Below are 22,454 nucleotides of genomic sequence, written 5' to 3'. Positions count from 1 at the left end.
GAGCTTTTCTTTTTTTTGCTATTTGCTTTACATCGCACCGACACAGATATGTCTTATGGCAATGATGGGATAGGAAAGGCCTAGGAAGTGGAAGGAAGCGGCCTAATTAAGGTACAGCCCTGGCATATGTCTGGTGTGAAAATGGGAAACCATGGAAAACCATCGTCAGGGCTGCCGACAGCGGGGCTCGAACCCACTACCTCCCGATTACTGGCCGCACATTAACAACTGCAGCTATCAAGCTCGGTGTGAAATATAAGAAAACACTAATTGATTATGAGCACAGAGATCTAGTTGTTGCCACTAAATTTCCCAGGGCTCAAATCTTCTCATTAGGGAAGGTTTAGTGTTAGACCAAACCGATTTAAATGACACTTGGGTGAAAGACCAATTAACACACCCTGAATTTATAATTGATACCATTATGTAACACTTTCGATAACTTACTAAACAATTACAGGTGTTGGGCAATGTTTCGATGTCTCCACCAATCATCTTACCAAGTTTCATTGTAATTGATACATTTGATATGCCATGCTACACTTGAAATAGCAGCAAAAAGTACCACTTTTAAGTAGTTTTATATTATACCAGCTTGTATACCCATAATTCACTACAGAACTCCACACCCTATATGTAATCCTTGGTAAAATACTATACACATTCTGAATAAGGTTTTATTAGATTACATTGCTCTTGGCGTCACCTGAAAATTTCTTGGGGAAGTTGCCATACATTATTTCCCATGCAGAGTCTGAGTTGGGGAGTTTTCATTAAAATGTTAGGCCCATTTCATACTTCCACTTGGCAGGCACCCATTTCATACATCTGGTCACAAGCAAGTCAGGGAGTTTTCATTATAATGGCAGACCTTCTTGCTTAGTGCCAGTCAAAATTGAGTTGGAGTGTTTTCATTTTAATTACAACAGGGCCCCTTGTCTACTGCTGGTCACACTCAACCTGGGGAGTTCTCATTATAATGGCAGCTATGCTCCCGGTCAAACTCGACTTTCAAATTTCTCAATATAATGGCAGGGTCCCTTGCTTACAGCAAGCCATAATTCAATTGTGTACTTGTCATTAAAAAGGCAAAACCCCCTTGCCTAATGCAGTTTAAATTATGTTGTCGAAGGTTGTTGTTGAAATCACAATCGAGTTGATATTTGTTAACTGTGGGAACCCCTTATTTTGTTTATCTGCTAACATTTCTTTGATTAATTTCAGGATTTTTCTCAATGTATTTCTGCCTCCTTGTTAACATCAGGTTTTTTTACAGACACTCCATGGTTTTTACCTTAATTCTATTGGATGGCTCATGGTGTGGGTTAATGTAGTCGCTTCCTAGTTCGTGAACCATGGGCAATGGCTGAGTGGCCTAGTAAGTGGACCCAAGAGTCAGGAAACCATTTGCTATGGAATGGGAGTTGGCATCTTGGACATATTCTGAGCCATGGCCCTCCTTATGCTCAGGCGGCTAGGATAGATCCTCACTTTGACTACGTGTAAATAGGGTAGCATCCTGCTTCATGAATTTACTGAGCTCAGAACATCTTAGGCAAGCTTCAGACCTATGGGAGTAACAGAGTCCCACTCCCATTTCTCAGGCAAGGGACTCCTTGGAAACAATTTAGCATATGAAATGGAATTCGATGGGGAGCTATTGGTATTAATGGGGCTTATAGAAGAAGGAATATAGAACAGGTTGAGTCAGCAAAAAGAATACATCTGGATGTGCTAGGAGTACGTGATATTCGGGTAAGAGGAGATAACAAAGAAGAGAGAGGAGGTTATAAAGTGTAATTGACAGGTGTTAAAAAGGAAGGGCAGATTATGGGGTAGGGCTGTTTATCAGGAATACTATTGCATGCTACATAGTCTCTGTTATGCATGTAAATGAGCAAATGACGTGGGTAGATTAGGCAGTTGGAACAATTAGGATGAGAACTGTCTCAGTGTATTCTCCATGTGAGGGTGCTGATAAGTTTGAAGTTGACAAATTTTTTTGAAGCATTGAGTGAAATCATAGTCAGGGTCAACAGCAAGGATAGGATAGTGCTAATGTGTGATTTCAATCCGAGAGTTGGAAATAGATCTGAAGTATATGAAAGGATGATTGGTAAATGTGGGGAAGATATGGAAGCTAATAGGAATGTGAAGCATTTGCTGGACTTCTGCGCTAGTATGGGTTAGCAGTTACAAATACATTCTTCAAGCATAAGGCCATTCACAGCTATATATGGGAGACTAAGGGTACCAGATCCGTAATAAACTGTATCTTAACCAACTTCAAATTGAGGAAGAGTGTTAGAAAAGTACATGTTTTTTGGGGGATTTTTTGATGATACAGATCGCTATCTGATCTGTAGTGAACTAAGTATCTCTAGGCCTAAGGTAGACAAAGTGAAATCTGTCTGAAAACAAATAAGAGCAGAAAATATGCAGGACGAGAAAATTAGACAGAAGTAAATGGATATGATTAGTGAGAAGTATCAAACAGGGGACAGCAAGCAGGTACAGGATATAGAAAGGGAATCGGTGGCATACAGGGATGTTGTAGCATAAACAGCAAGAGAATGCCCTAGGAATAACTGTGTGTTAAGATAGGAAAAAGCGAATATCATGGTGGAATGATGAAGTGAGAGCAGCTTGTGAATGTAAAAAGGCTTATTAGAAATAGCTCCAAACAAGGGCCAACAAAGACAGGGAATTTTATGTAGATGAAAGGAACAGAGCAAAACAAATAGTTATCGAATCCAAAAGGAAGCTGCGGGGAGATTTTTGGTAATAACCTGGAAAGGCTAGGTCAAACAGCAGGGAAAACCTTCTGGACAGTAATAAAGAATCTTAGGAAGGGAAGGAAGAATGAAATGAACAGTGTTTTGGGTAATTCAAGTGAACTCATAATAGATCCCAGGGAATCACTGGACAGGTGGAGAGAAAATTTTAAAATTATTCTTAACTTAAAAGGAAATCTTCCTGATGGTGTCGCGAACAACCAACCAAGAAATTCCGCACAAGTGAAAGTCAGAACTTGGGTACAAAGCTGGAAGAGGTAGATCATTTTAAGTATTTTGCTTGCGTGTTCTCCCAGAATGGTAACATAGTACGTGAGATTGAATCAAGATGTAGTAAAGCTAATGGAGTGAGCTTGCAGTTGCGATCAACAATGTTCTGTAAGAAGGAAGTCAGCTCCCGGACTAAACTATCTTTACATCTGTCTGTTTTTGTCTCAACTTTGCTTTACGTGAGTGAAAGCTGGGTTGACTCAGGATATATTATTTATAAGTTAGAAGTAACAGACATGGAAGTAACGAGAATGATTGCTGGTACAAACAGGAGGGGACAATTGCACGAGAGTACTCGGAATGAGGAGATAAAGGCTAATTTAGGTCTGAACTCAATGGATGAAGCTATACAAACAAACCAGCTTCGGTGGTTGGTTCATGTGGGGCGAATGGAGGAGCATAGGTTACCTAGGAGAATAATGGACACTGTTATGAGGGGGTAAGAGAAGTAGAGGTAGACCAAGACGACGATGGTTAGACTCAGTTTCTAATCATTTAAGGTAAGAGGTATAAAACTAAATGAGGCCACAGTACTAGTTACAAATAGTTGATTGTGGCAACATTTAGTAAATTCACAGAGGCCTGCAGACTGAATGCTGAAAGGCATAACGGTCTATAATGATAATTAATTTATGTATGTAATCTCTTGCTGGGTGTAGCAGGGTGCTGTTTCCTCTGTACTTTTCATACGATGATGGAACTTTCAAACTGTTTATCGAGTCAGAGGGAGAATTTAGATCTTCATCAGGCACAATAGGAACAGACTTGTTTTTAGGAAGAGAATGGTTATTTTGAGGAGGGACATAGTAAGGTGTGAGTGGTTGAAAATGCAATGATATCAAGGGACCAGAACATTTAAAATGTAATATGACCCTTCTCACAACAGGCTTTTGAGGCTATATTATCACATTCCATTCATGAGACAGAACCCGATATTAAGTGTATATTTCACCAGCAGCGACAATTTCACAATGAGTGGAGTACCCATGGTTCAGTACATTTTTCCAGCTGGCATCACAGTAAAAATTTCAAACCATTGCCTGTTGTTTCAAATGTGCTGTACAACACTAACCCACATCTCAGGTACCAATGAGTCAGTGTCATAGGGAACAGAAAGACAGGAGCCATCTCCCTTCATAGGTATTAAGAATAAAAAAAATAGAAGATAAGATGTGTATGATGAATAAAAGTTACTTTTATGAGTGGTATGAAGCAGTGTGAAGCTGTGTGATAGAACACTGGAGCACACCTGTTAGTACTGTTGTAAATGAGACAAATGGACATAGAAGCTTATCTGTGCTTTTTTAGGTATAGAAGATACATAAGGAAAAGAAAGGACACAGAGTCAGCTATGAGTAATAGGAGCTACAGAACACAGTAGCTCTAGGAAAGCCACACTTGAACTATAGCGATGTGGCCCATATGAGTCTGAAGAGGTGGAGAGGTGTGGTCATGGTGATTACTGTTTTACGAAAAAATACAACTGGGAAACTATCATCTATTAAACTTACTCTGAGGGAAATACTAGAAAGGTCCTGACTTCAATAAATGAAGGTAACAGCCAAAGAAAAATGAAAGCCATGAATTCCCTACAACTTGCAAACCTAACACTGCTGGGGTCAGGAAGAAAAAACTGATGAAGGAAAGGTCGGGTAGAATAAATGAAAGTGAGGATCCTGCCACAAGTAGGTAGAAGCAATACCAGGACTCAGTTAAAGGCCATCAGGTTGCCAACTCACACTCCCAAGTTAATATACCCAGGGACTGCATTTAGTCACCTCTTATGACAGGTAGGCTGTACTACAGATGTTATTATACTGTCCCCACCCATGGGCAGGGGGGGTATTAGGAATAAAAGTTAGATATGAAGAGAAGTATTAGGACTGAAGGATAAATATAAAAATAAAAGAAGTATTAAGAATAAAAGATAGATATAAAAAGAAAAGAAAAAGTGTATGTGAGAGAATGCAGACTGCTGTCAATTAGACCATTAACTGTGAGCATGATACAATTTCTCACACAATAATATCTTCATGCTGCAATGTTTATACATGTCTTATGCAGTCTGCTAAAGCAAGAGTTCCAATGCTTCGTGCATCTGCCAACATGTGCTCTCCAGCACTTTGAATGGGGGCAGTGTGGTGTTGCTTTTAGGGCCTTAACACATGGTTTTCAGTGTCCCAAGGGACATACTAAGATTTTTCTCATGTTATAAGACTTAATACGAGCTCTTTCTCCCACTTGTACAACAAAGTCAATTTTTGCCTTTATTAGCTTCTGTTGTTGGACAAAGAGCCAAAGGCTAGGAGAAAAGATCAATTTTGAAAAAAACCCTTTCTCAATGAACCTCTAGGGCAACAAATGAACATATTTTCCTAATTTCAGCTTTTCTAAATTTTTGGATCTGAAGTTATAGTGATCAGTGATTGATTTTTTTGCATTTGTACATAGAAATTACAGCAGGATTACTATTATCATCAAGTTTACTGTCTTTATTCATAATGCTTTATTGCATTTGATCTGACATTACCCACACAGTTTCTTGTCAGATTATTCTCCGAACGATCAAACACATCGATGAGGGCATAGCCTAACACATGTAGTAGTAAACCAATTTGTATATGAAATTTTATATACTGAAAATAACCCCATCAGTTTGTGACATGAAAGCTTCAAGCAACAAATTATAAAAATTACACCCTATTGTATAACAAGTTAACATGCTACTATCTGAAATAGGCAATTCCAACAGCACTATACTACTAATAGTAATGATCCCAGCTGCCACACACTATGCACATTGCAAAGAGTCTTGGAACTATATCAGCTGATGTATGGTACATTGCAGTAGGCATTGGAACAATGTTAGTTGTCACACAACACCTAGCTGTGCATTACAGTACCCAGTGGAAGACACTGGAATTCTTCTTCTTCTTCTTCTTATGACGCCACCTCCCTCCGAAGATGGGTGATCCAATTGATTACGATTACATGCAAAACAGCAGCAAGGAAGATTTCTATCGAGGTAGGCCCTATGTCCATACCACCGCCGCAAGTCTTTCAACCAGGAATTTCTCCATTTTCCCACAGATCTTTTCCCATCAATCTTCCATACCTGCCAACCCTTCCGATTTACCCGGAAACTTTCCGGTTTTTAACTCGTCTTCCGATTTTCCGATTTATTTTTACTTCTTCCGATTTTTGACTAATATAACGTCTAGTACGGTCAATACCCTTTCCCTAGGATAAAGGATATAAATTCTTACGTGCTTGTATAATTTACGAATATTCATTTTCAAGCGTATTTATTTGATACTGTATTTCGTGAGTGTTTCGTCCGCCATCTTCTTGAATTTTGTTTCCCGCTCACCACAACAGCGCGTGCGCTTGATACAGCAGCTGGGGATTCGGAGCGGCGATCGTCCTTCACGCAAGAGGCTCGCGCGCGGCAACGACTCCGTTAATCGGGACGAAAGAATGTTATTTTGTTGTTCGCGCGCTGTTAACATCGTTTCTGTGCGTAGTTTCGTCGGAGTTGTAGGCCACGTGTTTTTTCTTGCATTTCTATGCCCCCCCCCGTATCAAAGTCGTATGTTAATAATGTACGGGACATATTGAATTGTTTTGTATGTGGTAGTTTCGCGTATTTAAGTGCATAATTTTAATGAGTTGAATGTTGTGTCGGTGACAGTTTCTGGCATTTTCTTTTTTTCGTTATGGCCAAAAAATATGACAAACGTTATCTCCAAGCGTTCAGCGATACCTATACATTTCCGTTCATTTTACCGTATGATAAAGTAATCTACCGTATTTTCTCGCGTAATTAATGCCCTTGCATAATTTACACATCCCAATATTTTGGGGTCCAATGTGAAGAAAAAGAAATGTTCACGTATTTGACGCACCCACAACTTCGAACATCCATCACTCAGCTCCGGATGCGTTTCGAAATAAAGATGCCAACTATTCAAGTAGCAGGCTTCCTATTGCGAAAGCGGGCATTCCAAACACAGGGCATCGTGCTGTTATTAGCAGGCAGGAAATGCCACTGCACTAGTTTTACGGGTGTTTCGGATACGGGACACTCTGTGATCTCAAAATTGTTTGTCAGTCCACAGCATTGGAGTAATACTGCATCAGACAAACTCGCGGTGATCAATTACGCCGAAACATATAGAGCAGCGGGCAGCAAGTATTCAGTGTCCAAATGAAACGTGCGCTACCGCGGTAACAGAAGTGCACTTCAAGCGGCCAACGAGTCTCGCAAAGCATTTCGCGGACCAAAAAGCGGCAAGTTTCCGCAAGTAGAGGATTATGTGCTTAAATATATGATTTTGTTACGCTATGTTGGATAAGCCGTTTCTCACGAAATGCTGTACTTTAAAGAATGATAGATAGTCGCGCCACATGGAATCAGTGTCTCGGATTTCAAAGTTAGCCGAGGCTTGATTAATTTTACGAAGAGAAATGACGAATGATTTCAACCATTTTCATCGCTTTGTGATTGAGAAGCGTAAAGTGAATGAATATTTGATCTCCCTTATAGGAACCGGAGGTCAGACGCCAATCAGTTTCCATATGCCACAAAGTCGAACAGTCGATAAGAAAGAAACATGCAGTGTTATCGGACGCGCTACCGGAAGCAAAAAAAAAAAAAAAAAACCAGCAACGATGTACCGGTACTGCAATGCTTTCTGTAACAGCTGATGGCAGAAAGCTTGCACCTTACATTGTTCTAAAACGAAAAACAATGCCTATAGCAAAATTTCCGCGATTGATCCACGTTCGTATTCAAGAAAAAGGGTGGATGGACACGTCACTCGTACAAGATTGGATACGAACGGTTGGGGGTAATGTAGCAGAGTCCCTCCTTCGATGCCCGACCCTTCTCGTATTGGACATTTTCTTTTGTTGCCGTTATGGTATGTCATTCAGGTCGTATTGTCAGCTCGTAATGAGAAGAATATTTTCTTGTGTCGGTACTTCAAACCCACGTGTCTAACTTAGCTGATGTGCCCTATTTGACTTTTCAGAAAAAAATTCGCGCAGGAATTTTACGCCAAATGACGATAATCGCAAATGAGTTGAACCAATTGTGTGTGTATATTATATTTGTGTAACTTATCTTTTAAATGAAAATGAATTGTAAATAATTTGTAAATATCTGAATTCCTTGAATAATTTACGCATCCGAAGTTTTCGCCTTATTTTTCGTCAAAAAGTGCGTTAATTACGCGAGAAAATACGGTATTTTATGCATTTTGTTGTGTGTGTCGGTATGACATAAATTCGTATGTGTCATAAATGAGAGTGATTAGGTACATTTTCTTATAACAATTTTTTGTTTTTTTTTAAGTTTTAGATTTTAAATTCAATGGTCAATTCGCATTGTAGCTGTAGATATATCTTTTATCCTGACCTTTATTCACGTAGACTGTGGTGGAATATATGTGATGAAATCCAAGAATTTAAAAAATCTTCCTATTTTTGGTTGCTAAAAGTTGGCAGGTATGATCTTCCCTTGAATGATCAGTCGGAGAAGTTCATACCGTTCACCTCTCATGACGTGCCCGAGGTAGCTGAGCTTATGCTCCTTGATGGTTATGAGAAGCTCTTTCTTCTTGTTCAAGATGTTGAGGACTTCTTCATTTGTCTTCTTTTCTACCCAAGATTTTCAAAGTATTCTTCTGTATAAGTTTAGTTCAGAAGATTCAACCCGCTTCTCCAATAAGGGCTGAGCATCCACCCTTTGAAACCATACAGAAGGACACAAAAGACATAACATAGTAGCATTTGAACTCTGAGCCAGAGGTTGAGTTCACGGCTGGTGAATAAGGTCCTCACGGTATTGAACGTATTTTTTGCTTGTCCAATCCTGGATAAGATTTCACATTTTCAATCACAATGCTGGTTCACTAGAGTTCCAAGATATTTGGTGGAAGATACTTGTTGGACGATTTTGTTGTTGATGTAAAGGGAGGCCTGTTTTGGTGTTTTTGAGAATACAATCAGCTTGGTCTTGTTAATATTCAAGGATAAACCATAGGTTTCACTGGTCCTCATGATGTTGTATATAATGATTTGAAGATCACTAGGGTTGCAGGCTAACAAAATTGTGTCATCAGCAAATTGTATGTTATTAATGACATAGCCATTGATCTTGATACCTAGATTAACATCTTCCAAAGCCTCTCTGAACATAGCTTCAGAGTAGATGTCGAAAAGGAGTGGGGACAAGACACATCCCTGGCAGACACCTCTTCGTATAGCTATGTCCTCAATAGTAGTTCCTTCTATTTTTACCTCTGCCGTTAGATTCCAGTACAGATGGGTAATAATACGAAGATCACCAACATCTACACGAGCAGATTTTAAAATCTCAACAAGTTTTGCATAAGATATACAATCAAAAGCTTTTCGGTAGGTATAGATGTTGATTCCCATAGGGAATGAAAAATGTCCAATAACGGACCATTTGTATTGGTATTATAGCTTTTCGGTAGTCGATGGAGCAAGCGTACACATCTACATTCATATCTAGGCATCTCTGGGTCAAAACATTCAAAGAGGAAAGAGCCTCGCGAGTACCCAGTCCATTCCTAAAGCCAAACTGAATATGTCCAACTTGGTGTTCACGTTTGAGGTAGATTTGAGTGTGGATAATACGCAGAAATACCTGCAGCACATGGGACATTAGGCTGATCATACGATAATCACCACAAAGTGATACACATTGGAATTACTTGAAAAAAATTATATTATTATATAGGAAATCTAGAAATCCTACCTAAACCATTAATTTTCATATGGTCTTCAGAAAAAGGAGTCTCTCATTAAAATTGTATAAATAGTTTTCTACACAGCATCAACAACAGCAACAAAATAATAACAACTTATAGAAACTCAGTGTTGAAGATATTTACACAGCGCAAAGTATTAGTAGCAATGATACCAGCTACGACGTATGTAGTGGAAGTGTTTGGAAACATACCATCTGCCACAATACTTAGTGCAAGATCTTGATATGAAAATTAGGTAATAAAAATGAATGTCTTTCCTAGAACATTCAAATTGTAATTGAAATCAAGGGTCATCCAACAAAATCTATTCGGTAATTTTCTCACTATTTCCATTATCAGACAATGCCATATAAAATTCTGTACCTTACCTCGAATGCATTTTCCTCTGTTGGCCCAAGCTCTATTAACTCTGACTTGGTTTCTTGTTTCAGAGGTTTAATTTCTGGTACAAACACAACATTTTCCTGTGGAAAGGAATATATATTAGGCATGCTCTTCACACACATCTACTAATATAGTCACCAGCAAAAAGCATGATAATTCATTACCTGTCAGTTATGACAATTAATTTCAAAATTTCACATTTCTATATCGATGGGATTCTAAACCCAAAGGATGCACTTCAGCAGAAGAAAGTCATCCTCCTTGAATGCTCGAGAATGCTTTTTCTTTTGGAGCAATTGTATCATACATAAAAACCTTTAAAATATCATTGTAATATCTGTACATAAATACTGATAATTATTTTATACATCCTAAACAAAATAATTCTTAAAAATTCAATGCACAAAACTTGAATTTATACTGGCAAGTACAGCTCAGCATGAAATATCTCTCTTATGTCTCACTTGTTGTATGTTAAATTCCCAGCTAAGCATATTGGATCCTCAACAGATTTACAATCAACTGCCACAAAGAGCTTTGGTATCACCTAGCAGTGAGTTACTGTCTTTCCAAATCAGGCAGTGCTATTATACATGAGTCAGCCAAGACGAATTACTATTTGTTTTACATCATACCAACACAGACAAGCTCCATGGCATAACGGGATACGAAAGGGCTGGCACTGGTGACAAGCAACTGAAGCCTGAATTCATGTATGGAAATGGGAAACCACAGAAAATCAGCTTTACGGCTGTCGACAGAGGGGTTAAAACCCACTATCTCCCGAATGCCATGTGACAGCTGTGTGATTCTAACCACAAAGCCAACTTGCTTGGTCCCTATGAAACCTACAAAAAAACAGTGACCTAAATATCCCTAGCAGAAATTATTGCCAGACAAAAAAAAAAAATGATCATGATAGGCCTTTCCCTACCAACTTACTGCCAATCAGCCAGAGACCAGAAGATGCATGTTCAACCTTTTGGCCAATGTACTTCTCCCTTCAGACAGCCCCTCAATTGTTCTCAAGTAGGCTGAGTGTATCTGAAACTAGACCTCAGATTTGTGTAAAAACAAATATCTAACTGGCCAGGACTGTAGGTAAGAAGAAAAATCTCATCTATGAAGTAGCAGATCAGTGTGTTCGGAATTGAATATTACTGTCAAGTTACAATTAATTGTTGAACATCCTTCTAACAACATTCAAGGTTTTCAAAGAGACACGGGTGCCAGAATGTTATTGTGCATATAATCATTTACATTCCAGATGTTACTCACATGTGCTGCAATCACACTTGCCAACATGAAATAATCATGTCATTGCTTTACCCTGTGAGCTACTCGGATAATATTTTTCCTGTCAGGATGAAGAGTTACTGAACTGAAATCCACACACTCAGAAGATTACAATGGACTGTGATGTATGTAGGAAAAGACAGAGTAAAGAAAGGTTATCCAGAACTCTCACTGCTTCTCCAAACCATTCACTGAATCTTGACCCTCAATGGGGTGTTTGCTTTGAGATGTGCTATACCAACAGTAACCTGCCAAACTTATTTGACTACTAAGGGTTAAATTCCGTTCACTATAAAGTTATCTGGAATGACACTTACAAATGAAGTATTAGCTGTTCCATCAATACAGACTGGTTCCTCTTTGATCTGTAATTCCAGGTCCATTTCACACTGCAAATGAAGTAGTTTAAAGGCGCTGAGGTTGCTAATTGTTTCCAATGACCTTACACTGAAAAATGAGCGAGAAATATACAGATATATTATTATTCTTTCTATTGTCATTGCCTAAACAACAAGCTTATAGTTTTATTTGGCTGCTGACATCATCACAGCTCTAGAACTTCAAATTTGACATGACTGTCGATATCGTGGTCATAACCATACGACCTCCAGTATTACAAGTCTGCAAATATTGTGATGATGGCCATAGGACTTGCAGTTTCACATGACTGCTGACATCATCATCATGGCCATAGGACACACAGATTTGCACAGAACTAATACCACAAGGACATGACTTTTTAATTTAAAAATCTTAGGTGAAATGGTCAGGAATGAACTGCAGCCAAATTTGTGAAATTTCAGTGACTAGGCCACCAATTTATAACCCTGAACACCTGAGTCCATGTCCAGGTTTAATGTGCTCTTCATGACACCATTCTGTGCTAACATAACTATGACATCCTACACATACATGAGTCTGTTTTTTATACAGTGCCTGGTATCATCATTGTTATACTCCATACTTTCCTTCCAACCAGTGAACAATTTCCCAGTGGCTGCAGTTTTTTCTGTCAATCCTTTCCTTCTTACGATCAAATTTTCCCAATCATTTCCTTTCATAAAGTTGATTCAGTATCTCTTCATTTGTGACTAATTCTACCCTTCTGAATTTCAAAAACTTTCAAGAACACCACATTTAAAAGACCTGGAGTCTGTTTTCCTTTGCAACATTTAATACCAATGTTTCCCCTACATACAGTGTTGTATTCCACAATGAGTCTAAAGATTACTTTTCAAGTCTTTCAATCTGTTAAATTCTAGATGAAACTTTATGAAACATTGTCATTAGCCCCTACATGCAGATATAAGGTTTACAGAATTATGAAGCAAGGCTAAGTACTACTATTGTATCAACGTGTTCAATAGACCAAACAAATTAAAGGTTATATTAACCACGTCAATACACAAAAGCAACCCTTCGATGTTATCAAGCCACACTTGATATCTGAATATCTATGACAGAAGTGAGAAAATTTATTTTCTTAAGAAAGAACTATGGAGAACAACTTCAGTATGCTCCATCAGCTATAAATGTGACAGGACACTGTACGAGCTACAAGGACAATCCTCTCTTGTTGTTAGTATATCTTGCTCTCTTGCTGGTATAATGCTACCTACTGTTAGTGAAGCATCCTTTCTTTATTGGTCTGCATATGTCCTGACTATAGACACAACTTAGGGGTACTTAGCAGGGTGCCTCTTGAAGGGAGCTTTGTGGCAGACCATTGGTCCTAATGTTTAGGAGAATTTATTGGTCCGCAGGTGGAAATGAAACCTGTTTGTATTGAATTCTGGGAGTGATTCTGCCAATAGCTGTGTTTGTTTAGCTGGCAACTTTGGGAAATGTCACTCATTTTGTGACTTTTTACTACAAAAGTAAACATGGACAGTTGATCTTAAACAATGATGATGAATAGTTATTTTTCCCACATGTAATATGAGATAAGATATGACTTGTTAATTTTATACCTCAGTTTCTGATAAATACCAAATGTTACCAGGTTTACTTGTTTTGGCCATTAGTGGTCATTGTATACAATAAATATAATTGGTTATACATGCAAATAACTACATTTTATGGCTTTCACAGGATATTATTTTGTGCACTGATAATTCTCATGAAAAGTCTTACAGAAGATACGCAGCTTACTTTTATGATACCAGACATACATAAAACATCAGGAGAAAATACTGGCTATCAACTGCATAAAGCTGCTATGGAATAATGATACAATACAGAAGAATCTCCAAGATAACATGTATATACAAGGAAATTCTACAGAAATACAGATAACCTAAATGGAACAACCTTACAGACAATGCAGGCACAGTGTAAAATGATAGCAAATTACTACTAACATGATTTATAGCCTACAAACTAAAATCAAATCAACATTCAATCTATCCATCTTAAATCATACAGTAGCGAGATCAAAAGAATGCACATGCCCCGCGAGGCACAGAGTGAAGGAGTTTCCGCCAGCAGAGCCAGTGATGTAATCGTTACCACAGCAAACCTGCTACTACCTAGATGACTTTATATTTATCTTCTACTGGCTGCTCTTGGTTGTAATCCAGCTGTGTCTGTGTTCCTTCTTGTTCCTTTCTCACTCATTTGCCAATTATGCCCTGTTATTTTTTTGCTCTTCATTTCTCTTGTTATTTCTATGTAACTGTTTTGTAAAGATAGGGTAATGTCTGTCGTACGCAAGAAGGGAAACAAAATTCAAAATGCTATGATTACTTTATGTACATTATAGTTAGTCTCAAATTGTTTGTTCAATTAACTTCACCGATTTCACATTTTTGCATAGCCTTCAAAGCATTTTTCTGAGCACCATACTGATAACCTTTATACTACACTGCTGTAATAATTTCCACTTATTTATTTTATGATTTTTGATAGAAAGTGTATGCATTATTATTCTCAAAGTGTGTATGTTGTAGCCTCAAGGTATTGTAAAGTGATACTTAAGAACTATGTTTAAGTACTGTGACAGATATGACAACCTCGAAGCATATATTATTATGTGTTATTCAGAATTAATTTACTTGAGTTGTTAGATGTAGAAGCTGGGAGATTTCTCCATATAAAGTAAATGAGCAGCAATTGGAAATGATGTTTTTATTACAGACTAGAACATTGCATTAAGAAGAGGAAGCATGTTTTTCCATATACTTCTATCTTTGTTATGTAGAGTATGTTCAAATGTTAGGGGGAAACTTTATTTTCTTTGGTTTATTTTTGTAGGGCTCATTATAACCAGATACTTCTTTATAGTATATTTATAGTGCTGTATGTATTGACGAAATGCATAGGTGTGGATATATTATAATAGAAAACAGCTGGTTGATTTCAAGTCAGTGGGAAGGTATACAAGCCAAGTGCAGTTCTTTACCCTTTCAGTTATTTTAAAAGGGTTAGGTAAGCCTGATCAAAGTGACCAGAACGTGGCCTGATATACACATCCTGGGAGAAAAGAGAGAATTATTAGTATTAGGCTTTATTAAAATTTGATAAAACCCTTTTGGTGAAATTTCGGACATTTATTATTATTATTATTATTATTATTATTATTATTATTATTATTATTATTATTATTATTATTATTATTATTAATCAGACCTCAAGAGAAGTTTCAAAATAGGTATAGCTACAGTGTCTCCAGAATTGCACTGCGTATGTTACATTACAAAAGATATCATAATTATAGGATGAGTTTTCATATCATAAAACATTGTATATTTACTTCCATAATATACAATATCATATAGGCGTACCTAATATATGATGAGCGATTTTTACTGAAATTAATATGGAAACATTCGGTAGATAAATATGACCTAAAAGGGAATAAAAACAATTGATATCATAACGGACGAGAGTTAGGCCGAGGATAATCAGACATGAGTAAAATTCAAAAACAACGTAAATCGAAATAACAGAACTCGAAATGTCTATCTAGAAATTTTTGACCTTATATTTGGCTTTATTTACCATTACTAAGAGCAATTCTTTTGCTAGAAACCCCAAACACATCGAAGTAGCGCGGCCGCCTCAAAATACATTCCTTTTACCCATGATCTGATAGCATCATCAACTTTGGTATAATCTAAACTTTGAACGTTTATCTCCAACGCTTTCGCAGGAATTATTTTGAGGCAATAATCCGCATTGTCATAGCATGCTGAAATTACGCTTGCGAAATGATTGAGCAAGTAATACTGCAGAGTTTTGTTCTTACCAATACTGTTATTTGGTATTTGCGAGCAATAAACGGTTCAACTATGTGAAAAAATCAGATTCGTCCGCATTGATCAGTGTTCACATATCTGATTAGATCACGAACACTGAAAAAAAAATTGAGTCAATGTGTAAGATAAAAGTCGATCTGTCTGGGCAGAACAGGAAGTTGCAGGCACATTCCTCATTATTCTCATCTCCGTACTGTACACACACATACAAGTTAAATAACACGCCAGTATCGTAATTAAAATTATACCGGTACACTAAGACTTATTTCGTTCTAAGTTTATCATCCTCAATTTTTCATCTTCGTACGATGTGGACTTGCTGGCACTTGCAACGCCAAAGCTACGAATTTTCAAGAAGAAAGTTAGCTGTAGGGGTATAAATTGTTAACGCTTAACCATAGGAAATTACGTCTAGCACGAAATATGTGAAATTAAACAGATTTGCTTGATTCATTATTAAGAAAGATTGCATACGTAGTACTATATGAAGTTCACTATTGAGAACTAGAAAATCGGCTTGAAATTTACTTGAACTTTACCTACAATATGTTATAGTTGTGTTCACTGTGTAAAATGATAGATAGATATCACAATTCCTTCATGACTTTTTCTTATTGCAGTTGTTGAACACACAAAGCATAAACATTAAATAACATATCTGCCACTTCGAAAACAAAATGCGAAAATTTTACATTGGGTAGTTCCGGTAGTTAGTAAAGAAGAAATAATATTCACTTTCTTATTTAAATATCAACAGGTTTGTTGATAAGTTACTAAACTATAAAACTGCGCCGTCTTTAAATTGTTCTATTAAATGTAGCTAGGAAATTTAGTGAAAAAATAATTTTAAATTTTCGTGAGGTGCGCTTGTTTTCAGTAGTTTTAAATAACTTGTGCACTATCATTCATTTACACTCCAGACAAGTTATTCTTGACTAAAATGTTTTGCTTGCCCCTTTTATTAGCTTCGTATGAGTACAGAAGACGAAAACATGAATTGTGTTGAAACACTTACAGTGACTGTCATATTTTTTCGGACAGGCAGAGTTCCTTTATATTTCACATAAAAAGATTAATAACAAACACAAATAATATAATCTTGCTTACTCCAGACTGAACAGTTACACACACAGATACCAAAAATAATGAGTTTTTTTTTTTAGTAGTAGTAGTAGTATTTATTCATTCATCATGTCGTTTACAAATTTACAGGACTCTGTTTTATATATACATAACTCTTCTAATAACATTATTACTTGAGAAATATTAATCTTATAACTAAACCACATATATTACAGAAGTAGTAGTATTATTATCAACATATTAATACTTAAAATAAATTGAATTTCTAACTATCTCTTGCACACATTAAATACATTATTATTATTATTATTATTATTATTATTATTATTATTATTATTATTATTATTATTATTATTATTATACAAAATCACACCAACACACAAATCATGATACTACACAAATTTGAAATTTATGAATGTAACTATAATAAAATTGCCTGTTCATAAATACTCGGACAAAAATGCAAGTACAAGAAAAATATGAAGGATGGAGTCCATGTAGGAATATTAATACTTCGTGATTCTTTTGTTCCTGCGAAGCACTTCAGTCAGGCGTCTCGGCATGCTCTCCACGAGTTTTATTGTGGTGGAATGGGACAATTTTTCTCACTCCTCTTGCAGTCGTCTCTTTACATCAACTTTGGAATTTATGGGAAGTTTCCGGATGTTGTTTTCCAGTATATCCCATAAATTCTGTATGGGGTTAACGTCAGGGCTTTGTTGGGGGAGGATTCACAACTTGAAGACAGTTCTGAAACAACTATAACTGTACATGGTAGGCCGTATGTTTCGGGTCGCTATCCTGATAAAATTTAAGGCAGTCACCAACTCCCATATTTTCTGCACTTTTCTCCAGGTAGTTTTTTTTTTTTTTTATCTGAAGATACTGGTGGTGGTCCATATTTCCGTCCATAAAAACCAGCTCATATACACCTCGAGCCGACATACAGCACCATACCATAACATACCATAACTAGTAGAAAGAGCCAGCTGTACTTCAAGCTGGCTCTGCCAACTAGAAAATGAAAGCCAACTAGAAAATGAAACTCAGGAAAGTAAGGAATTTCAAGTTACCCAATTGCAACAGTCAAGTTTTAGGGAGGAAGGGGGTCCGAGATTGCTCTTGGTAAACTGTCAGAGTGTAATAAATAAACAATTTGGTACATTGATGGAATCTTATGAGACTGATGTGGTGATAGGATTGGAATCGTGGTTGAGAGAAGGGGTGGGTAATAGAGAAGTATTTCCAGAAGGGTACACAGTCTATCGTAGAGACCGAGAAGATAAAAAGGGAGGGGGTGTGTTTATTCTGGTGAAGGAAACTTATTGTTCACATGAATGGTTTACCGATGAAAGGGATGAAATATTAGGGATAAAATTAATTTGTGATAATATGAAGGAGGTGGGAATTATAGGAACATACATGCCTGGAAGAGAGGAAAGAGACATGGAAATATTTGAGAAAATAATAGAAAATACTCATAAAAACAATAATAATGATGTGGTAATAATTGGGGGAGATCTAAACTTGCCGGAAGTTGAATGGAGTGGAGCTAAAAGTGAAGCCCATGAATAGAAACTGGCAAATAAGTTAATTTGGAAGGGAGGATTTACACAAGTAGAACAAGAATCGACTCGTCTCAATAACTTGCTAGATGTATTCTTGGTTAAACCATGGGAAATTGTTGATAAATATGAAGCTGTAATAATGGATGTAGGACTCGTACCAAATATGCTTAATAAGAGGGTCACACCAGACAAGAAATTATACAGAAAAACTAAAGTTCATGAATTTGGGACTTACCTTAAATCACAATTCAGTTGTTGGATAAGTGAAGGGAGTAATGTGGATACACTTTGGGCTAAATTCAAAGGAATCATTTGGGAAGGAGAGAAGAGATTTGTACCTGTTAAGAAGTGTAAAATGACCTCACACCCTGTCTATTATACAAGGGAAATAAGAAAATTAAAAAGAAAATGTAGAATAGTAAACAGGAAAATCAAAGAAGGTAGGGAGAGTAGAGAAAGTAGAAAACAGCTAATGAGGGAACTGAATAGAGTGAAAAAGGAAGCAAAATCGAATTATATGAACGGCATTCTTCAAGAGCATAATGACCACAAAGGGAAATGGAAAAAGCTGTATTCATATATCAGGAATAAAAAAGGAAAAGGAATCCAAATTCCTACAGTGGTGGGAGAAGGGGGTGAACACTACTTAACAGATACTGAGAAAGCAAACCTCTTAGGAGGGAATTCAGAGATTCAGTAGATGATTGTCAGGAGTTGGAAACCGAAACAGAAGATAGAGAGGGAGAGACACAGAGGGAAGTAAGAAGCTTCTCATTCACAAATGAAGATATTTTCAGAGAAATCTAACTGCTCCAGCAAGGAAAAGCAGCAGGAAGTGATCAAATTACTGGGGAGGTGTTCAAGGCAATGGGGTGGTACATAGTGCCTTATTTAAAATTTCTCTTTGACTATGTCATAAATAATAGTGTAATACCAAAGGAATGGAAGGAATCTATAATAATACCAATTTATAAAGGAAAGGGTGATAAAAGGAAACCAGAGAACTATAGACCAATCAGCCTGACCAGTATAGTTTGTAAAATACTGGAGAGTTTAATATGAAAGTACATCAGAGGGATATGTGATGATAAAAATTTGTTCATGAGGAGCCAGTATGGATTTAGAAAGAAATTTTCTTGTGAGGCACAACTGGTGGGATTTCAGCAGGACATATCAGATCAATTGCTTTCAGGAGGCCAGTTAGATTGCATAGCCGTAGATCTTTCCAAAGCCTTTGATAGAGTGGAACATGGAGTATTATTAAAGAAATTGGAGGGAATAGGATTGGACGAAAGGGTTACACGTTGGGTAAAAACATTTCTAAATTCAAGGGTTCAGAAAGTCAAAGTAGGAAATTATATATCACAGGAAGAGAAAGTTTGGAAGGGAATTGCACAGGGTAGTATAATCGGTCTATTACTTTTCTTAATATACGTAAATGATTAGGGAATAATATAATATCAAAAATAAGATTGTATGCAGATGACATAATTGTTTATAGGGAAATAAATACCATTGAGAATTGTTCAGAATTACAAAGGGACCTTGAGAGTATCCAACAATGGGTTGAAGAGAATAATATGAAGGTTAATGGAGGCAAATCAACTGTTGCAACATTTACAAACAGGAGTTTTAAAACTGAATTTAAATATACTTTGGATGGCGTAGTTATTCCAAAAGATGGCAAGTGCAAATACTTAGGTGTAAGATTTCAAAGTAATTTGCACTGGAAGGGTCATGTGGATGACATTGTTGGGAAAGCATACAGATCGTTACATGTCATAATGAGGCTACTTAAAGGATGCAACAGAGAATTAAAAGGGAAAAGTTACCTAAGTATGGTTCATCCATTATTGGAATATGCAAGCAGGGTTTGGGATCCTCAGCAAGAATATCTAATAAAAGAAATAGATAGTGTGCAGAGGAAAGCAGCAAGATTTGTAACAGGGGATTTCACGAGAAATGTTAAAGGAGCTAGGGTGGGAAACTTTAAGTAAGAGAAGGGAGAAAACTAGACTTGTAGGATTATATAGAGCCTATACAGGAGAAGCAGCATGGGGAGATATTCGTGAGAGGCTTCAGTTGGAAAATAATTAAATTGGCTGGACTGACCACAAATATAAAATTAGAAGGAATTTTAGCAGAAGCGATTGGGGTATATTTTCGTTCATTGGGAAGGGTGTGAAGGAGTGGAACAGTTTACCAGGGGTAGTGTTTTATCCTTTTCCAAAATCTGTACAGATATCCAAGAAGAGAATAAACAGCAAGAGAGAAAATAAATGAAATGTTAGAGGGCATTCGACCAGTGCAGGTTAATATAAATAAAATATTTGTGTGAATAAATTAATTCCATCCCCTGCCTAAGGAGTTGGACAGCCAAAGTAGGGGACTGCCTGTAGGGGTGAAGTACAGTGGGGACTTCGAGGGCCCTAGGACCGCTACGGTAGCTGTGAAGGCCCTTCAGGAACTCTGAAAAGTGGTGGCAAAAGGGGCTCTTGTTAAGACACAGCATGTCGTTATGCTACTTAGGTTCCAGAATGGGTAAAGAAAAAAAAAGTAAATAAATGCAATGTAAATTTTAATCTTATACCAGTTGTACAGTATCATTTGAAGTAATTCCACATACTGTATATCAGTTGACTATATTTGTAAGTAGTACAGGATATATTATAAGTAGAATTGTGTAAACAATATAAATTTATTAAGGATGAGCTGTGTGTTTAATAGAAAAAATTGTTAGCGTAAATTGTATAATATTGTATTATAGGAAAATTTTCTTCTCTTGTTAATTTAATATTTAGTGCTTGACAATAATGTATTTTAGTGTACCATTTGCCACCGAGGTAGACGCCTCATTTGCAAATAAAAGAGATTTTGATTTGATTTGATGTCCCCGTTTATGGTTTACTGTTGCCTTCATGTTTCTTTCTTCACTCTTTTTATTGGGCTGTCTCCAAACTATGATGCGCCCATTTGAGCCAGAAACGTTGAATTTCGATTCATCGCAGAAAATGACAGTCTTCCACCATTTCAAGTCTTTGGTAAGATGATCCGTAGCAAATCGTTGTCGCTTGATCCTATTTATTTTGTTGATAGAGGGCTTCTTTCTTGCAGTTCACCCGTGATAATCACCTCTATATATCACCCTCCAGATTGTACCTGCACTGATCTTTCCAAACTCGCTCTCAGCTGCAGCAGCAATAGTGGTTGTAGTAAGATGTGGCTTTCTTTTCACTTTTAATACTACTGCCCCTCTTCTCTCCTTGTAAGGACCCTTAGGCGACCTGTCTGTGGCAAATTTTAAATTCTGTCTTGAAGTATGTATCGCCAGATAATATCGTTAACAGTGCTTTTCCTCATGTACAGCAAATCTGCGCTTTATCGGCATGTTTTCCCTTTTTCATTACGGAATATTACTAATTGCCTTTGATCAAATGTACTGTTGTTTCCTCCACATCGCATTTCACTCATGAATGGTTGTGTCTGATTTGTGCATTAAGAAGGCACTGACTGGGACCTACCTGCACAGTGCATAACAAGTGCAAAGCATACCTTTAGCAGCTAAACTTCTCCTGTACGTAAAATATTGACCAGCAATGTTTCGCACCTCAAATAAATAAAAGATATTATTACTTTGTAAACCAATCTACAAATCACAATTGGATAATTCCAGCACCTAGGAAGTGTGTTAAATTTAGAGTTCAGAAATGTTGAATGTATTACCTGTTCTATCTTTAGTAATAGGGTTATTACATGTATAGATTATTCTGTCCGAAAAATTCTGACTGTCACTGTAGGCAATGTATTGGATATTTGAATGTTAAAGTTATAAGCCTAGAAATTTTTGATACTGGGTACCTACATTTTTGTTCAGTTTTGGGCACATGTGAATCATGTTGAGAGATGTTTCTCTCCCTGTTATCTGGGATCAGCCAACACTTTGGGGTGTATATTGCGTGTGCAACCTTACCAATTAGTAAACCAAACATTCAAAAGAAAAGC

General features: G+C 37.0%; 1 protein-coding gene across 2 annotated transcripts in view; it reads right to left on the bottom strand.

Annotated features, from left to right (window-relative positions):
* The window catches only part of LOC136866930 (zinc finger protein 724), an 83,958-nt gene extending 67,537 nt beyond the window's left edge, over nucleotides 1-16,421 (bottom strand). Inside the window, exons 1-3 of one of the 2 annotated variants that reach the window (XM_067144020.2) lie at nucleotides 16,341-16,421; nucleotides 11,863-11,992; nucleotides 10,234-10,329 (exon numbers count right to left, since the gene is read on the bottom strand). In XM_067144020.2, the coding sequence (XP_067000121.2) occupies nucleotides 10,234-10,329; nucleotides 11,863-11,928 (162 nt within the window). In that variant the 5' untranslated portion in view covers nucleotides 11,929-11,992; nucleotides 16,341-16,421. Of the gene's footprint in view, nucleotides 1-10,233; nucleotides 10,330-11,862; nucleotides 11,993-15,791; nucleotides 15,910-16,340 lie in introns of those variants that run through there. The other variant, XM_067144021.2, reaches the window with a different exon arrangement.
* Nucleotides 16,422-22,454: the final 6,033 nt, after the last annotated feature.

Source organism: Anabrus simplex, chromosome 3 (assembly GCF_040414725.1).
Source record: "Anabrus simplex isolate iqAnaSimp1 chromosome 3, ASM4041472v1, whole genome shotgun sequence".
NCBI lineage: Eukaryota > Metazoa > Arthropoda > Insecta > Orthoptera > Tettigoniidae > Anabrus > Anabrus simplex.
This window is presented reverse-complemented; position numbering and strand designations above follow the sequence as displayed.